The sequence below is a fragment of the Mobula birostris genome, chromosome 25 (genome assembly GCF_030028105.1).
Source record: "Mobula birostris isolate sMobBir1 chromosome 25, sMobBir1.hap1, whole genome shotgun sequence".
Lineage (NCBI taxonomy): Eukaryota > Metazoa > Chordata > Chondrichthyes > Myliobatiformes > Myliobatidae > Mobula > Mobula birostris.
In genome coordinates this window covers 55,933,638-55,951,482 of record NC_092394.1, presented here as the reverse complement: position 1 = coordinate 55,951,482, position 17,845 = coordinate 55,933,638, and the positions used below count along the sequence as shown (strand labels likewise).

The 17,845-nt window shown below is 42.8% G+C and overlaps 1 protein-coding gene across 1 annotated transcript in view; it reads right to left on the bottom strand.

Annotated features, from left to right (window-relative positions):
- LOC140187761 (SWI/SNF-related matrix-associated actin-dependent regulator of chromatin subfamily B member 1-A) overlaps positions 1 to 17,845 on the bottom strand; it is a 116,723-nt gene that overhangs the window by 94,315 nt on the left and 4,563 nt on the right. The window contains exon 3 of the mRNA XM_072243446.1: positions 6,235 to 6,364. Within this exon, the coding sequence (XP_072099547.1) occupies positions 6,235 to 6,364 (130 nt within the window). The remainder of the gene's footprint in view (positions 1 to 6,234; positions 6,365 to 17,845) is intronic.

The window sequence follows — 17,845 nt, the reverse complement described above, 5'->3', positions numbered from 1 at the left end:
AACAGTGTAGAAGATTAATAAAAGATACAGCAGGATATAGCTTAATTAGAAAATATAGGCATAGAAATTGCAGATGGAGCCTAGTCCAACCAAATTTGAGGAGTAGTACATCAGGAGATCAAATGAAAAGAAATAGTGCACAATTAATGGCAGGACCCTTAAAAGAGTTGATAACGTAGGGGGATTTTGTGATCCAAGTCCATTGCCCCCGAAAGTGACTCCATAGGTTGGGGGGGTGGAAAAAAAGAAGGGCACATGGCATACTTGCCTTGATTAAACAGGGAATTGAGTTCTAGAGTCAGGAAGTTATGTCAGAATCAGATTTAATATCACTGGCATATGTTGTGAAATCTATTGTTTCATGGTAGCAGTACATTGAAATACATAATAAAAAATATATTAAATTTTAAAAACTAAATTAGTGTAAAAAGAGAAGAGAAAAGGTACTCGATGAGAAGAGGGCATGTCCAGGGTGATTGGGGGAGGGGGTGCATGGAGTCCTTGATGTTGGACGCCACATTTTTGAAGCATCGCCTTTGAAGGTGTCCTCAATGCTGGGAAGGCGAATGCCCATGATGGAGGTGGCTGAGTTTACAAATTTCTGCAGCTTTTTCTGATCCTGTGCAATGGCTCCTCCATACTAGGATGTGCTTTCTTCGTAATGGCACTTGTGTGCTGGTCCCAGAACAGATCCTCTCCGACTCCCAATGAGGACTGGCTCAAGGATCTCTGGTTTCCTCCTCCTGCAGTCAATAATCAGCTCCCTGGTCTGGCTAATATTGAGTGAAAAGTTGCTGTTGTGGCATCACTCAGCCAGATTTTCAATCTCCCTCCAATATATTGATTAGTCACCAACTTTGATGCACCCAATGACAATGGTGTTGTCAGCAAACTTAAATATGGCATTGGAGCAGTACTTAGCCTCTCAGTCATAAGTATAAAGAGAGTAAAGCTAGGGTTTAGCACATAACTTTGTGGTGCACCTGTGCTGATGGAGGCTGAGGAGGAGATGTTGTTGCCAATCTGAATTGACAGGGGTCTGCAAGTGAGGAAATCGAGGATCCAGTTGCACAAGGAGGTATTAAAGCCAAGATCTTGAAACATACTGTTTCGTTTTGAGGGGATGATGGTATTGAATGACAAGCTGTAGTCAATGAAGAGCATCCTGATGTATGCATCTTTGCTGTTCAGATGTTCCAGGGTTGAGTGAAGAGCCAATAAAATGGCATCTGCTTTTGACTTGTTGTGACGGTAGGCAAATTGGAGCAGATTCAAGTCGGTTCTCAGGCAGGAGTTGATATGTTTAATTAAAAACCTCTCAAAACACTTCATCACAGAGGACGTAAGAGCTACTGGGCAAGAGTAATTGAGGCAGGTTGCCGTCATTCCCACAATCCAGATTGAGAAGTTGCAGAACCTGGGCCTCTGTACCTCTCTCTGCAATTGGACCCTCGACTTCCTAAATGGAAGACCACAATCTGTGCAGATTAGTGATACCATATCCTCTTTGCTGACGATCAACACTGGCGCACCTCGGGGGTGTGTGCTTAGCCCACTGCTCTACTCTCTATATACACATGACTGTGTGGCCAGGCATAGCTCAAATACCATCTATAAATCTGCTGACAATACAACCACTGTTGGTAGAATCTCCGGTGATGACGATAAAGCATACAGGAGTGAGATATTCCATCCAGTGGAGTGGTGCCGCAACAGCAACCTGGCACTCAATGTCAGTAAGATGAAAGATCTGATAGTGGACTTCAGGAAGGGTAAGACGAAGGAACACATACCAATCCTCATAGAGAGATCAGAAGTGGAGAGAGTGAGCAGCTTCATGTTCCTGGGTGTTAAGATCTCTGAGAATCTAACCTGGTCCCAACATATCGATGTAGTTATAAGGAAGGCAAGACAGCGGCTATACTTTATTAGGAGTTTGAAGAGATTTGGCATGTCAACAAATACACTCAAAAACTTCTATAGTTGTACCGTGGAGAGCACTCTGACAGGCTGCATCACTGTCTGGTATGGAGGGGCTACTAAACAGGACCAAAAGAAGCTGCAAAAGGTTGTAAATCTAGTCAGTTCCATCTTGGGTACTAGCTACAAAGTACCCAGGACATCTTCAGGGAGCGGTGTCTCAGAAAGGCAGCGTTCATTATTAAGGACTTCCAGCACCCAGGACATGCCCTTTTCTTACTGTTACCATCAGGTAGGGGGTACAGAAGCCTCAAGGCACACACTCAGCGATTCAGGAGCAGCTTCTTCCCCTCTGCCATCCGATTCCTAAATGGACAGTGAATCTATGGACACTACCTCACTTTTTAAAAATATACACAGTATTTCTGTTTTTGCACATTTTTAAAAAATCTATTCAATATATGTAATTACTTTTTTATTTATTTTTTTTTTCCCTCTCTGCTAGATTATGCATCGCATTGAACTGCGGCTGCTAAGTTAACAAATTTCACGTCACATGCTGGTGATAATATAACCTGATTCTGTACTTCTTAGGCACCAGGAGAACTGAAGCCTCTTGAAGCAGAAGGGTATGTCAGACTGCCAAAGCGAGAGGTTAGTCATCGGTGAACACTCTAACCAGTTGATCAGCACAGGTCTTCAGTACTCAGCCAGTACCCCATCTGAGCTGGATGCTTTTTGTGGGTGCTGTATTTAGATGTGCGTAACATTTGAAATAAGGTGGACAAACTCATGGCACAATAAGAGATTGGTCGGTATGACTTCGTGGGCATCACTGAGTCGTGGCTGAAAGAAGGCCATAGTTGAGAGCTTAACGTCAAAGGACATACTTTGTATCGCAAGGACAGGCAGGAAGGCATAGTTAGTGGTGTGGCTCTGTAAGTAAGAATTGCAATTACTCCTTTAGGAAGAGGTGACATAGGGTAAGAGAATGTTGAATCTTCGTGGATGGGGTTAAGAAACTGCAAGGGTAAAAAAAAAAAATCATTATGGGAATCATATATAGACCTCCAAACAGTAGCCAAGATGTGGGATCTGGAAAAAGGCATGTAATAAGGGTAATGACACAATTGTAATGGGGACTTCAATATGCAAGGGAATTTGGAAAATCAGGTTGGTGTCGAATCGCAAAGGAGGGAATTTTGTTGAATGCCTATGAGATGGCTTTTTAGAGCTGCTTGTGTTTCAGCCTACTTAGGGAACGGCCATCTTAGATTGGGTATTGTGTAATAACCCATATCTTATTAGGGAGCTTAACGTAAAGGAATCCATAGGAAGCAGTGATCATAATTTGATTGAATTCATAATGCAATTTGAGAGGGAAAAGCACAACTCACATGTATCAGTATCACAATGGAATAAAGGGAACTACAGAGGCATGAGAGAGGCACTTGCCCAGGTGGACTGGAGGAGGATACTGGCAGGGATGACAGCAGAGCAGAGATGGCTGAAGTTTTTGATAAGAATTCACAAGGTGCAGGAGAGATATGTCCCACAGAGGAATAAGTTCTCAAATGGCAGGGGTAGGCAACCATGGCTAACAAAGGAAGTTAAGAACTGCATAAAAGCCAAGGAAAGGGCATATAAGGTACCAAAAGTGAGTAGGAAGTTGGGTGGTTGGAAAGCTTTTAAAATCCAACAAAAGGCAACTAAAAAAGCTATAAGAAGGTTAAGGATGATATATGAGGTCAGACTAGGCAATATAAAGCAGGATACCAAAAGTTTTTTCAGTTAAAGAGTAGAAGGGAGGTGAGAGTTGATATTGGGCTACTGGAAAATTATGCCAGTGAGGTAGTAATGGGGGAGAAAAATGGCATCTGAACTTAATGGGTATTTTGAATCAGTCTTCACTGTGGAAGACACTAGTAGTGTACCAAAGGTCCGTGCGTGTCAGGGAGTAGGAGTAAGTGTCATCGCTGTTGCAAAGGAAAAAGTGCCAGACGAACTTAAAGGTCTTAAGGTGGATAAGTCACCTGGACCAGATGAACTACATCCCAGAGTCCTGAGAGAGGTTGCTGAAGAGATAACAGATGCATCGGTCATGATCTTTCAAGGATCACTTGATTCTGGCATGGTTCCAGAGGACTAGAAGATTGCAAATGCCACTCCACTCCGAAAGGAGGAAGGCAAAAGAAAGGAAATTATAGGCCAGTTAGCCTAACCTCAGTGGTTGGGAAAGTGTTGGGGGTCTATTATTAAGAATGAAGTTTTGTGGTACTTGGAGACTAAGTCAAAGTCAATATGGTTTCTGTAAAGGGAAATCTTGCCTGGCAAATCTGTTTGAATTCTTCCTGGAAGTAACAAGCAGGGTGGAGAGGAGAGGCAGTGGACGTCATTTACTTGGATTTTCAGAAGGCATTTGATAAGATGCCACACACGAGACTGCCTAACAAGATAAAATTCTATGGTTTTACAGGAAAGATACTGAAAGTGGCAGGTGGAATACAGTGTTGGGAAATGTATGATAATGCATTTTGGTAAAAGGAACAATAGTGCAGGCTATTATCTATATGGGGAGAAGGTTCAAACATCAGAGGTGCAGAGGGACTTTGGAGTCCTTGTACAAGACTCCCAGATTAATTTACAGGTTGAGTCTGTGGTAAAGAAGACAAATGCAATGTTGGCATTTATTTCAAGGGGAATAGAATACCATAACAAGGAGATAATACTGAGATAATAAGACCTGAGTAAGGCCCCACTTAAAAGTACTGTCAACAGTTTCGGACTCCACATCTCAGAAAGGATGTGTTGTCATTGGAGAGAGTCCAGAGGAGGTTCACGAAAATGATCCCGGCAATGAAGGGGTTAACATATGAGGAGCGTTTGGGAGCTTTGGACCTGTCCTCACTGGAACTTAGAAGAATGAGGGAGGATCTCATTGAAACCTACTGAATGTTGAAAGGACTAGATCGGGTGGACGTGAGAGGATGTTTCCTCTGGTGGGGTTATCCAGAACAAGGGGGCACAGCTTCAAAGTTAAGGGGTGACCCTTTAGAACAGAGGGGAAGGAGGAATTTTTTTAGCCAGAGTGTAGTAAATCTGTGGAATGCTCTGCCACAGACTGTGGTGGAGGCCAGGTCCATGTATATGTTTAAGGTGGAAGTTGATCATTTCCTGATAGGTCAGGGCATCAAAACATATGGCGAGAAGGCAGATGTGGGATCTGGGATCAAGCATCATGGAGTGGCGGAGCAGACTCAATGAACTGAATTGTCTAATTCTGCTCCTGTCTTATACTCTTATGTACCCCTGGTGCTCTTCATGTAATATAGCTGCTGTTGTGCCTCTTTGTAATTGCATCTATATGTTGGGCCCAGGATAGATCCTTAGAGATGTCAATACCCAGGAACTTGAAATTGATCACCCTTTCCACTTTTGATCCGTCGACAAGGACTGGTGTGTTCCCTCAACTTCTCCTTCTTAAAGTACACAATCAATTCCTTGGTCTTACTGAAGTTGAGTGCAAGGTGGTCGCTGTGACAGTCGCATTGATCTATCTCGTTCCTTTGCTATTACAACTTTATGAAACTCCAGTTAGGCTGTATCTGGAGTATTGCATTGCATTCTGATCACCCGATTATAGGAAGAATGTGGAGACTTTGGAGAGGGTGCAGAAGAGATTTACCAGGATGCTACCTGGATTAGAGGATGGCTAAACTTGGGTTGTTTTCTCTGGAGTTGCAGAGGCTGAGAGAAGATCTGACAGAAGTTATGAGAGGCATAGATAGAGCAGACTGCCAGTATCAGTCCTGAAGAAGGGCTTCAGCCCAAACATTGGCTGTTACTCATTTCCATGGATGCTGCCTGACCTGCTGAGTTCATCCAGCACTTTGTGTGCGTTGACCCAGTATTGTTTTCCAAGGGCTGAAGTATGTAACGCCAGAGGATACGTATGTAATGTGTGAGGAAGGGTGGCGGTAAGTTCAAAGAATAAGTGTGGGGTACGTTTTTTTTTTAAACACAGAATGGTGGCTGTTTGGAATGTACTGCCTGGACTACTGGTGAAGGCAAATATGATGGTCAAGAAACCCTTAGATTAGCACATGAATGTGCAGAAAATAGAGGAGTATGTATATTTTGATTAGATTTAGTTTGGACAGAAGAGATTAGTTTAGTTGGGACATTTGTTTACCAGTTTAATTACAGGCTGAAGGGACCGTTCCCATGTGTACTGTTTAATGTTCTACGACTGAACAGAGAAAACAGACTACCTGAGATGGTGACGGGTTAGACAATGTTAAGTAGCAACTATACCTGAGGTAGGAAGGGGGTTCCGTGCTGATTGAGATGGCCTTGTACTTTTCATCATTACCTTCCAGGATTTCTTCAACTTCTGCAGCCTTAAGAAGCGTCACACTGGTAGCTAAAGTGGTATAACCATGATCTGATCAATTAAAAAAAACACAACATAAATACTTGAAATGTACCTTTTGATCAAAACTTTTAAAATTGAAAGCTATATCAAGGTGATATTTTAGTGCTTCAATCGTAAATGCCTCTCTTCAGCAACTCAGAATAGAGAGGGTCTGCAGCTCTAAGGTCGCAGTGGGCAACAGCAAGAATCCCTTTAATGTTGCCCTCCAAAAACCTCCAATCTCTGTGAAGCCTCCCTGGCAGCTGTGGATTACCGGCCAAATGTAGCAGGAAACTACCTGCAACACACACAAAATGCTGGAGGAACTCAGCAGGCCAGGCAGCGTCTATGGAAAAGAGTGCAGTCGACGTTTCAGCCTGCTGAACGGTCTTGGCCTGAAACGTCGACTATACTCTTTTCCACAGATGTTGCCTGGCCTGCTGAGTTCCTGGCCTGTTGAATTGAATTAACTTTATTTCTTACATCCTTCACATACATGAGGAGTAAAAATCTTTACCTTACATCTCTGTCTAAATGTGCAATCATAGTGATTTATAATAACTTATAATGAATAGCACAGTCAATGTAATACAGAGTACACTCAAATCAGCATGAGTTCATCAGTCTGATGGCCTGGTGGAAGAAGCTGTCCCAGAGTCTGTTGGTCCTGGCTTTTATGCTGTGGTACCGTTTCCCGGATGGTAGCAGCTGGAATAGATTGTGGCTGGGGTGACTCGGGTCCCCAATGATCCTATGGGCCCTTTTTACACACCTATCCTTGTAAGTATCCTGAATCACGGGAAGTTCGCAACTACAGATGCACTGGGCTGTCCGCATCACTCTCTGTAGAGTCCTGTGATTAAGGGAGGTACGGTTCCCATACCAGGCAGAGATGCAGCCAGTCAAGATGCTCTCAATTGTGCCCCTGTAGAAAGTTCTTAGTATATGGGGGGCCCATACCAAACTTCCTCAACCATCTGAGATGAAAGAGGTGTTGTTGTTCCTTTCTCACCACATAGCTGGTGTATAAAGACCACATGAGGTCCCGGTGATGTGGATGCCGAGGAACTTAAAGCTGTTTACCCTCTCAACTCCAGATCCACAGATGTCAATAGGGGTTAGGCCATCTCCATTCCTCCTGTAGTCCACAACCAGCTCCTTTGTTTTTGCAACATTGAGGAAGAGGTTGCTTTCTTGACACCACTGCGTCAGAGAGATGACTTCTTCCCTGTAGGCCACCTCGTTATTGTTTGAGATAAGGCCAATCAATGTCGGCAAATTTAATTAGCAGATTAGAGCTGTGGGTGGCGATACAGTCATGGCCATACAGGGAGTAAAGGAGGGGACTCAGTACACAGCCCTGAGGGGCTCCTATATTGAGAGTCAGAGGGCTGGAGGTGAGGGAGCCCACTCTTACAATCTGCTGGTGATCTGACAGGAAGTCCAGGATCCAGCTGCACAAGGCAAGGGTCAAGGTCAAGGTCTCTGAGCTTCTTGTACAGCCTGGATGGAACTATGGTGTTGAATGCTGAACTGTAGTCCAAGAATAGCATTCTCCTAAGCATCCTTCTCCAGGTGTGTAAGAGTGGTATGTAGAGCAGTGGCTATTGCGTCATCTGTTGATCAGTTGTGTCGGTAGGTGAAACAGTTGTGTATGTTGCTTGGATTTCCAGCAACTGCAGATTTTCTCTTGTTTGTGAAGAAATTACCTGCAATCTTGTTGTCACCTTTTACCCCAAGAGAAGTTGCAACCACACTCCCACCGTGAGTGACCATCTTGACCTGTGACATCATCTGACCCCATCCTTTCTTTTATCTTCAAGTTCAAGTTTAATTGTCATTCAATCATACACATGAATACAGTGAAAGAAACCAGCCTTTTTCTGGGGCCAAGGTGCAAAACGCAGTACCACAGCCACACAGAAATACATACAGCACATATCGTTACGATAGTAGAAAAACACAGAGTCACAAAAAAATAGTATAGCTTACACATACCAGCACATTCCTAGCCAGCTTCACTTGTTCTGCACTGCAGGAATTTCAAGTGATCCAACTTGCAAGACAGATTACATTATGGGCTTGTCTCAATTTAAAAACATTCTCATTCCTTTTTCCAAACCTTTCCAGAGGCATCAGTCTCAGAATCCATAGCTGTGGCCAATCCAACAACCTCCTGAGTTTGTAGATGACACAAAGTTGACAGTGTTATGGACAATGACCAAGGTCGTCTAACACAACAGCAGGATATTGATCTGAGTGAAAGTTGGGTGGAGCATTAGCAGACAGAATTTAACCCAGACAAGTCTGAGGTGATGCATTCTGTGAAGTCAAATGGGGATAGGATATACATAGTAAAAAGGTGGACAGTAAGAAATGTTGATGAAAAGAGAAACCTTCTGTACAAGTGCAAGATTCTGTGGAAGTAACAGCACAGGTTGATAGGGCGAAGGCGAGATTGGGCACACTTGTCTTCATAGGTCAAGGGAACAGAATGTGAAAATTGGAACTTTAATTTGTAAATTTATAAACACTAGCATTTGGAATAATATATTTCAGTTCTGGTAATCATATAACTAAAGGAACGTTATCATTGTGCTAGAGAGAGTACAGAAGAGGTTCACAAAGATGTTGTTTTCTTTGGAGATCTTTAGATATGGGGAGAGATTGGATAGGCTGGGTTAATTTTTCCTAAAATAAAAGAGGTTGATTATGGGAGCTATAGATAGGGTAAGTTGACAAAATCTTTTCCCTGTTATATGGGGGTCAAAATCAGGAGGACATAATTTTAAGGATTAGATCTGAGGGCTAAGTTTCTTTGTATAGATAGAGCAGTTATACTAGGTACACTCTGCGGAGGAGTTACTATAGTCAAGTGCAATTATGAAATGTGAGAGGCATTTACAGTGATACTTAAATAGGCACAAAAGATATCATCCCAATGTAGGTAAACAGAATTATTGTAGATGGGTAACAAGTCTAGATTAGACGTGTGGATGAAGGGCCGCTTTCTGTGCTGTACAACTATATTACTATCTACAAACTTCAAATTGTGACCTCTGGGTTACTCCTGAATGCTGCTGCTCCACCATGCCTTCATTGCCAACACCCGAATGCACCCCCTTAACAACACTCCTCCCTGTCTGAGAAGGCTCCTCAATACCAATCACTGGACACAGCTTTTGAACCTCTGCTGCAATATCTCCAGATATGGCTTGCTATAAATGATCAGATTCATTAAGTCAGAGGGTTATAGAGCATCATCCTGTCTATTGCCATTCTCCTACCCATCTTTCCTTGAAGACTTACTGATCATGACATCTCCCCTCTCTGAGTCCCTCCACCTTTTGACCTGGTGCTCTGGATCCAATCCCCTTGACAAATAAGTTTAAACCCTTCCGAGTACCTGGAGCACAAAGACACTTACATCAGGATGCTTCTCATCGACTACGACTCGGCTTTTAACACCATACTACCAAACTGCTGACTGTCAAGCTCCACAGACTTGGTCTCAGTTCAACCTGTAATTGGATTTTGGACTTCCACACTAGTTGAAACTAGGCAAGTGCACATCAACCACCCGCTTCCCCAACCCCGAACACCGGTGCCCCACAGGGGTGTGTACTGAGCCCACTTCTCGACTCTCTCTTCCCCGACGACTGCGTTCCTGCTCATGCTACAAACTCAATCATCAAATTTGCAGACGACATAACTGTGATTGGCCTGTGATTGTGTTACCACAAACAATAACAAACCTGCATGTAGAAAGGAGACGCTGAAACTGTTCAATTGATGCAGGAACTACAACCTATCACTCAACATCAAGAAGACAAAAGACAAGATCAGGGATGTCTCGGATCGGGTCCACAGCATTCTAAAGGGGGAAGTGAGCAGGTGGAAGTCTTGGTACACATTCTACCAATGACATAGGCTGGAAAAGAGATTTTAGGAAGCGAGGTAGAAAGCTGAAAAACAGGACCTGCAGGGTAGTGATGTCTATATTGCTGCCTGTGCTATGCACCAGAGAGGGTAACAATAGGATGATTTGGCAGATGAATGTGTGCTGAGGAACTTGTGCAGGGGACAGGGGATCAGATTTATGGATCATTAGGAGTGCTTATGGGGAAGGTATGACCTGTACAAAACGGATGGGATATACCTGAACCCAGGGGCAACAATATCTTTGCAGGCAGGTTTGCTACAGCTGTTTGGGAAGGTTCAAACTAATTTGGCAGGAGAATGGGAACAGGAGTGATAGTGCTGAAGATGAGGTAGTTGGTTCACAAACAGAGGCGGTATGTAATGAGACTGCTAGCAAGGAAAGGCTGATGATAAAGATTCCAGTCAACTATATGAGTTGTAATGTAAAAAGCAGACAAAATCGAAAAGGGTGAACACTTGCTTTGGCAAGTAAGGTGAAAATAAATCCCAAGGGTTTCTACCGTTATAATAGCAAAAGGATAGTGAGGGATAAAATTGGTCCCTTAGAGAATCCGAGTGGACAGCTATGCATAGAGCCAAAAGAGATGGGGGGAAATTCTGAACAATTTCTTTTCTTTGGTATTCACTAAGGAGAAGGATATTGAATTGTGTGAGATAAGGGAAACAGTAGGGAAGTTATGGAAACTATGATGATTAAAGAAGAGGAAGTACTGGAGCTTTTAAGAAATATAAAAGTGGATAAGTCTCTGGGTCCTGACAGGATATTCCCTAGGACCTTGAGGGAAGTTAGTGTGGAAACAGCAGGGGCTCTGACAGAAATATTTCAAGTATCATTAGAAACGGGCATGGTGCCGGAGGATTGGCGTATTGCTCATGTTGTTCCATTGTTTAAAAAGGGTTCTAAGAGTAAACCTAGCAATTATCAGCCTGTAAGTTTGATGTCAGTGATGGGTAAATTGATGGAAGGTATTCTTAGAGATGGTATATATAATTACCTGGATAGACAGGGTCTGATTAGGAACAGTCAACATGGATTTGTGCATGGAAGGTCATGTTTGACAAATCTTATTGAATTTTTTGAAGAGGCTACTAGGAAATTTGACGAGGGTAAAGCGGTGGATGTTGTCTATATGGACTTCAGTAAGGCCTCTGACAAGGTCCCACACGGAAGGTTAGTTAGGAAGTTTCAATCGTTAGGCATTAATATTGAAGTAGTAAAATGGATTCAGCAGTGGCTGGATGGGAGACGCCAGAGAGTGGTGGTGGATAACTGTTTGTCAGATTGGAGGCCGGTGACTAGTGGTGTGCCTCAGGGATCTGTCCTGGGTCCAATGTTATTTGTCATATACATTAATGATCTGAATGATGGGGTGGTAAATTTGATGAGTAAGTATGCAGATGATACTAAGATAGGTGGAGTTGTGGATAATGAAGTAGGTTTTCAAAGCTTGCGTAGGTAGAGATTTAGGCCAGTTAGAAGAGTGGGCTGAAAGACGGCAGATGCAGTTTAATGCTGATAAACGTGAGGTGCTACATTTTGGGAGGACTAATCAAGATAGGACATACATGTAAATGGTAGGGCATTGAAGAATGCTGTAGAACAGAGGGATCTAGGAATAATGGTGCATAGTTCCCTGAAGGTGGAATCTTATGTGGATAGGGTGGTGAAGAAAGTTTTTGGTATGCTGGCCTTTATAAATCAGAGCATTGAGTATAGGAGTTGGGATGTAATGTTGAAATTGTACAAGGCATTGGTGAGGCCAAATCTGGAGTATTGTGTACAGTTTTGGTCACTGAATTATAGGAAAGATGTCAACAAAATAGAGAGAGTACAGAGAAGATTTACTAGAACGTTACCTGGGTTTCATCACCTAAGTTACAGAGAAAGGTTGAACAAGTTGGGCCTTTATTCTTTGGAATGTAGAAGGTTGAGGGGAGACTTGATAGAGGTATTTAAAATTATGAGGGGGATAGATAGAGTTGACGTGGATAGGCTTTTTCCATTGAGAGTGGGGGAAGATTTTAAACAAGAGGACATGAGTTGAGAGTTAAAGGGCAAAAGTTTAGGGGTAACATGAGAGGGAACTTCTTTACTCAGAGAGTGGTAGCTGTGTGGAACGAGCTTCCAGCAGAAGTGGTTGAGGCAGGTTCCATGTTGTTGTTTAAAGTTAAATTGGACAGCTATATGGACAGGAAAGGAATGGAGGGTTATGGGCTGAATGCAGGTCAGTGGGACTAGGTGAGAGTAAGAGTTCGGCATGGACTAGAAGGGCCAAGATGGCCTGTTTCCATGCTAAAATTGTTATATGGTTATATGGTTATACGACTGAAGGTGCTATATTTGAATGTACAGAGTTTATGGGATAAGGTAAATAAACTTGTAGCAGTTACAGATTGGCATGTTATGATGTTGTGGGTGTCACAGAATCATGCCTGAAAGAAGATTATATCTTTGAGCTTATCGTCCCAGGATACACAGTGAAAGGACAGGCAGGAAGACAGAGGGGGTAGCAAGGCTCTGTTGGTAAAAAATGAAATCAAGTCATTAGAAAGAGGTGACATAGGGTTGGAAGGTATTAAATCGTTGTGGGTAGAGCTAAGGAACTGCAAGGGTAAAAAGACACTGATGGAAGTTACAGAGTAAAGATGTGGTCTACAAATTACAACAGGAGATAGAAAATGCATGCCAAAAGGGCAATTTTACAATAATCATGGGAGATTTCAATATGCAGGCAGTTTTGGAAATTAGGTTGGTGCTGGATCCCGAGAGGGGAAATTTCTAGAACACCTACAAGATGACTTTTTAGAACAGCTCGTGTTTGAACCACTAAGGGATCAGCTATCCTGGACTGGGTGTTGTGCAATGAACCTGAATTAGAGTGCTTAAGGTAAAAGAACCCTTTGGGGACGAGAAATCATAATATGATAGAATTCATCCTGAAATTTGAGGAGAAGCTAAACTGAGACGTATCAGTATTATAGTGGAGTAAAGTAATTACAAAGGCATGAGAGAGGGGCTAGCCAAAACTGATTGGGAAAAAAAACACTTGGAAAGGAATGATGGCAGAGCAGCAATGGCTGAAATTTCTGGGAGCAATTTGGAAGGCTCTGGAAAATGACACCAGAGGTAGAAATGGGGGACAAGGAAATTGCAGATGAACTTATTAGGTAATTTGCATATCTTCGAAAGTATCAAGGGGCAGAAGTGTGTGAAGTTGCCATTACTAAGGGGAAGGTTCTTGGGAAACTGAAAAGTCTACAGTAAGTCACTTGGACCAGATGGTATACATCCCAGGGTTCTGAAAGAGGCAGCTATGGAGATTATAGAGGCATTAATAATGATCTTTCAAGAATCAATTAATTCTGGCAAGGTTCCAGAGGAATGGAAAATTGCAAATGTCACTCCACTCTTCAAGAAGGGGAGAGGCAGAAGAAATGAAATTATAGGCCAGTTAGCCTGACTTCAGTGGTTTGGAAGATATTGGAGTTGATTGTTAAGGATATAGTTTCGAGGTACTTGGAAGCACATGATAAAAGCAGGCCATAGTCAGCATGCTTTTCTTAAGGGAAAATCAAGCCTGACAAATTTGTTGGAATTCTTTGAAGAAATAACAAACAGGGTAGACAAAGGAGAATGGGTGGATGTTAACACGAGGAAATCTGCAGATGTTGGAAATTCAAGCAACATGCACAAAAAATGCTGGTGAACGCAGCAGGCCAGGCAGCATCTATAGGAAGAGGTACAGTTGATGTTACGGGCCAAGACCCTCCGTCAGGACTAACTGAAAGAAGAGATAGTAAGTGGATGTTGTATAATTGGATTTTCAGAAGGCCTTTGACAAGGTGCCACACATGAGGCTGCTTAAGAAGTTAACAGCCTATGGCATTAGAGGAAAGATACCAGCATGGATAAAGGATTACCTGATTAGCAGCAAGAAAACAGTGAGAATAAAGGGAGCCTTTTCTGGTTGGTGGCCAGTGACTACTGGTGTTCCACAGGGGTCTGTGCTGGAGCTGCTTCTTTTTACATTATAATTATTAGGATAATGGAATTGATAGCTTTGTGGCTAAGTTTGCATATGATACAAAGGTAGGTAGAGGGGCAGGTAGTTTTGAGGAAGTAGGGAAGCTACAGAACGACATAGACAGATTAGGAGACTGGGCAACAAAATGACAGTGGCGGGAAGTGTATGGTTGTGCACTTTGATAGAAGAAATAAAACCATCGACTATTTTCTAAATGGAGAGAAAATTCAAAAGTCTGAGGTGAAAAAGGACTTGGGAGTCTCATTCAGGATCCCCTAACGTTTAATTTGCAGATTGAGACAGTGGTGAGGAAGGCAAGTGTGATGTTAGCATTCACCTTGAGAGGACTGGAATATAAAAACAACGATGTGACAATGTGACTTTATAAAACACTGATGAGGCTTCACTTAGAGTATTGTGAGCAATTCTGGACCGGAGGACACAGCTTCAGAATAGAGGTGCATCTTTTAGGAACGGAGGTGAGGAGGAATTTCTTTAGCCAGACGTTGGTGAACCTGCGGAATTCAATGCCACAGGCAGCTGTGGAGGCCAGGACTGTATATTTAAGACAGAGGTTGATAGATTCTTGATTGGTCAGGGCATGAAGGGATATGGGGAGAAGGCAAGAGATTGGGGATGAGAGGAAAATTGGACCAGCCATGATGAAATGGCAGAGCAGACTTAATGGGACAAATGGCCTAATTCTGCTCCTATGTTTTATGGTCTTATAAAAGCTCGTATGTAATGCTGAGACTTTATAAAGCATTGGTGAGGCCTCACATGGAGTATTGAGAGCAGTTTTGGTCTCCTTATCTTAGAAAGGATGCACTGAGATTGGAGAGGGTTCAAAGAAGGTTCAGGGAAATGATTCCGGATTGAAAGGCTTGTCATATGTGGAGCACGTGATGTTTCTGAGCCTCTGCTCACTGGAATTCAGAAGAATGAGAGGTGATGTAATTGAAACCTGCCGAATGTCAAAAGGTCTTGACAGAATGGATGTGGAGAAAATGTTTCCCATGATGGGGGAGTCTAAGACCAGAGGACCCGGACTCAGAATAGAGGGGCATTCTTTCAGAATGGAGATGAGGAGGAACTTCTTTAGCCAGAGAGTGGTGAATCTGTAGAATTCTTGTGACTAATGGTGTTCCTCAGAGGTCATAATTGGGTCTGCTACTTTTCACATTGTTTGACAATGATTTGAATAATGGAATTGATGGCTTTGTGGCTAGCTTTGTGGATGATACGAAGATAGGTGGAGGGGTAGGTAGTGCTGAGGAAGCAATGTGATTGTGGCAGGACTGAGACAAATTGGAAGAATGGCAAAAAAAGTGGCAGATGGACTACAGTGTTGGGAAATGTATGGTAATGCATTTTGGTAAAAGGAACAACAGTGCAGATTTTTATGTAAATAGAGAGAAGTTTCAAACATCAGAGGTACAGAGGAACTTAGGAGTCCTCATGCAAAACTCCCAGAAGGTTAATTTACACTTTTACAGGTTGAGTTTGTGGTAAAGAAGGCAAATGCAATGTTGGCATTTATTTCAAGGAGAATAGAATATAAAAGCAATGAGATAATGCTGAGCCTTTATAAGACACTAGTCAGGCAGCACTTGGAGTACTGTCAACAGTTTTGGGCCTCATATCTCAGAAAGGGTGTGTTGTCATTGGGGAGAGTCCAGAGGAGGTTCATGAGGATGATTCTGGGAAGGAAGAGGTTAACATACGAGGAGCTTTTGGCAGCAGATGTTGAAAGGACTAGATAAACTGAATGTGGAGAGGATGTTCCTGTGGTAGAATATCCAGAATTAGAGTATACAGTCTCAAAATTGAGGGGTGACCTTTTAGAACAGAGGTAAGGTGGTATTTTTTTTTAGCCAGAGAATATTGAATCTGTGGAATGCTTTGCCACAGAGTGAGGTGGAGGCCTAGTCTGTGGGTATACTTAAGGCAGAAGTTGTTAGTTTCCTGATCAGTCAGGGCATCAAAAGATATGGCAAGAAGGCAGGTGTATGGGGTTGAGTGGGATCAGGATCAGCCATGATGGAATGTCGGAGCAGACTCAATGGGCTGAATGGCCTAGTTCTGCTCCTATGTCCTATGGCCTGACTATTGCTCTGCTTGACCATCCTTCCTTGCTGAGCCTTGGAGTCATCCACCGTGGCACTGACTTAACTGCTGCTGTTATGCCCTAACAGGCCATTCTCCCCAGCAGTATTCAAAGTGGTATACTTGCTGCCTAGGGGAGTGGCCACAAGGAAACCCTGCACTATCTGCCTGCTCCCTTTCCCTTTCCTGGTAGTCACCCAACTATTTACAGCTTGCACCTTAGATACGACCACCTCACTAAAACACCTGTCTATCATGCTCACAACATCTTGGATGATCCTAAATATATCCAATTCCAGCTCCTTAATGTAATTGGTCAGGAGCTGCAGCCAACACACTTACAACAGCTGAAGTCACTAGGGACACTGGCCGTGTACCTGATCCCCCATATCCTGCAGCAGGACCATGCCACTGTCTCAACTGCCATCCTGGCCACAGTAATTCTTATGAAAATAGTATAATTCATTATTTAAAGCTTGAATTCTGATGTCCAGTGCCATTTCAAATCTGCTATTTACTTTCCAAAGTGCTCTCTCCCACAGCCTCTACAAATCTTAAAGGACTTGCTTAATAGCCATGTCCCACTGCTCCCTTCCTTCTCACTATCAAACCCTCAGTTTCTTTTCTTAACCAAATATGGTAAAAGACACAAAGAACATAAGTCCAGCGATGAATTAAATACCACACACTCAGAGTAGCAAACCAGTGGCCACACCGGTAGAAAAGATGAAGGCCGATAATTCCCCTATAGCCTCAATAGCTGACAGCATGAGATTCTCAAAGGAATGCTTTTAATCAAAAAGGCTAGCAGGGCACCATATAATTGCAGGCCTACAGTTCTCCTGTACATGGTAAGGCTGGAAAAAAATCTATACTTGGAAAGTCAGGATAGAGTTCAATGAGTGATCAAAAGATCCCTGAGATCCAAGGCAGTTGGCAAATTGGATCCAAAATTGACTTAATAATAAGAGGGCGATGGTTAAAGGATACTTTTTGTAAACGGAAGTACGTGATCAGTAACATCTCACAGGAATCAATCTGCGTTGGGGCCCTTACTGTTTGTAATATACATTAAGATTTGGAGATGAACAATTTGCAAATTTTCTGATGCTATATAAATCAATAGTATTCGTAATTGCGAAGAAGCTGGTTATAGGCTCCAACATAATACTGATCAGTTGAATGGACGGGCATAACAATGGTAGATGTACTTTAAGGAGTATGGGGTGATGTAGTACATTTTGAACGGTCGGACCCTAGGCAGTATCGAGGAACAATCCAAGGATCCGTGACAATGGCAGCACAGGTACATAGGGTGATACTTTCCTTCATTAGCTGGGATATGGAATACCAGAGCAGGGAAATCTTGGAGTAACTTTAGACATTGGTTTTGCCACTGGATAACAGAGCGCAGAAAGAACGGGTGCAGTGGAGAGTG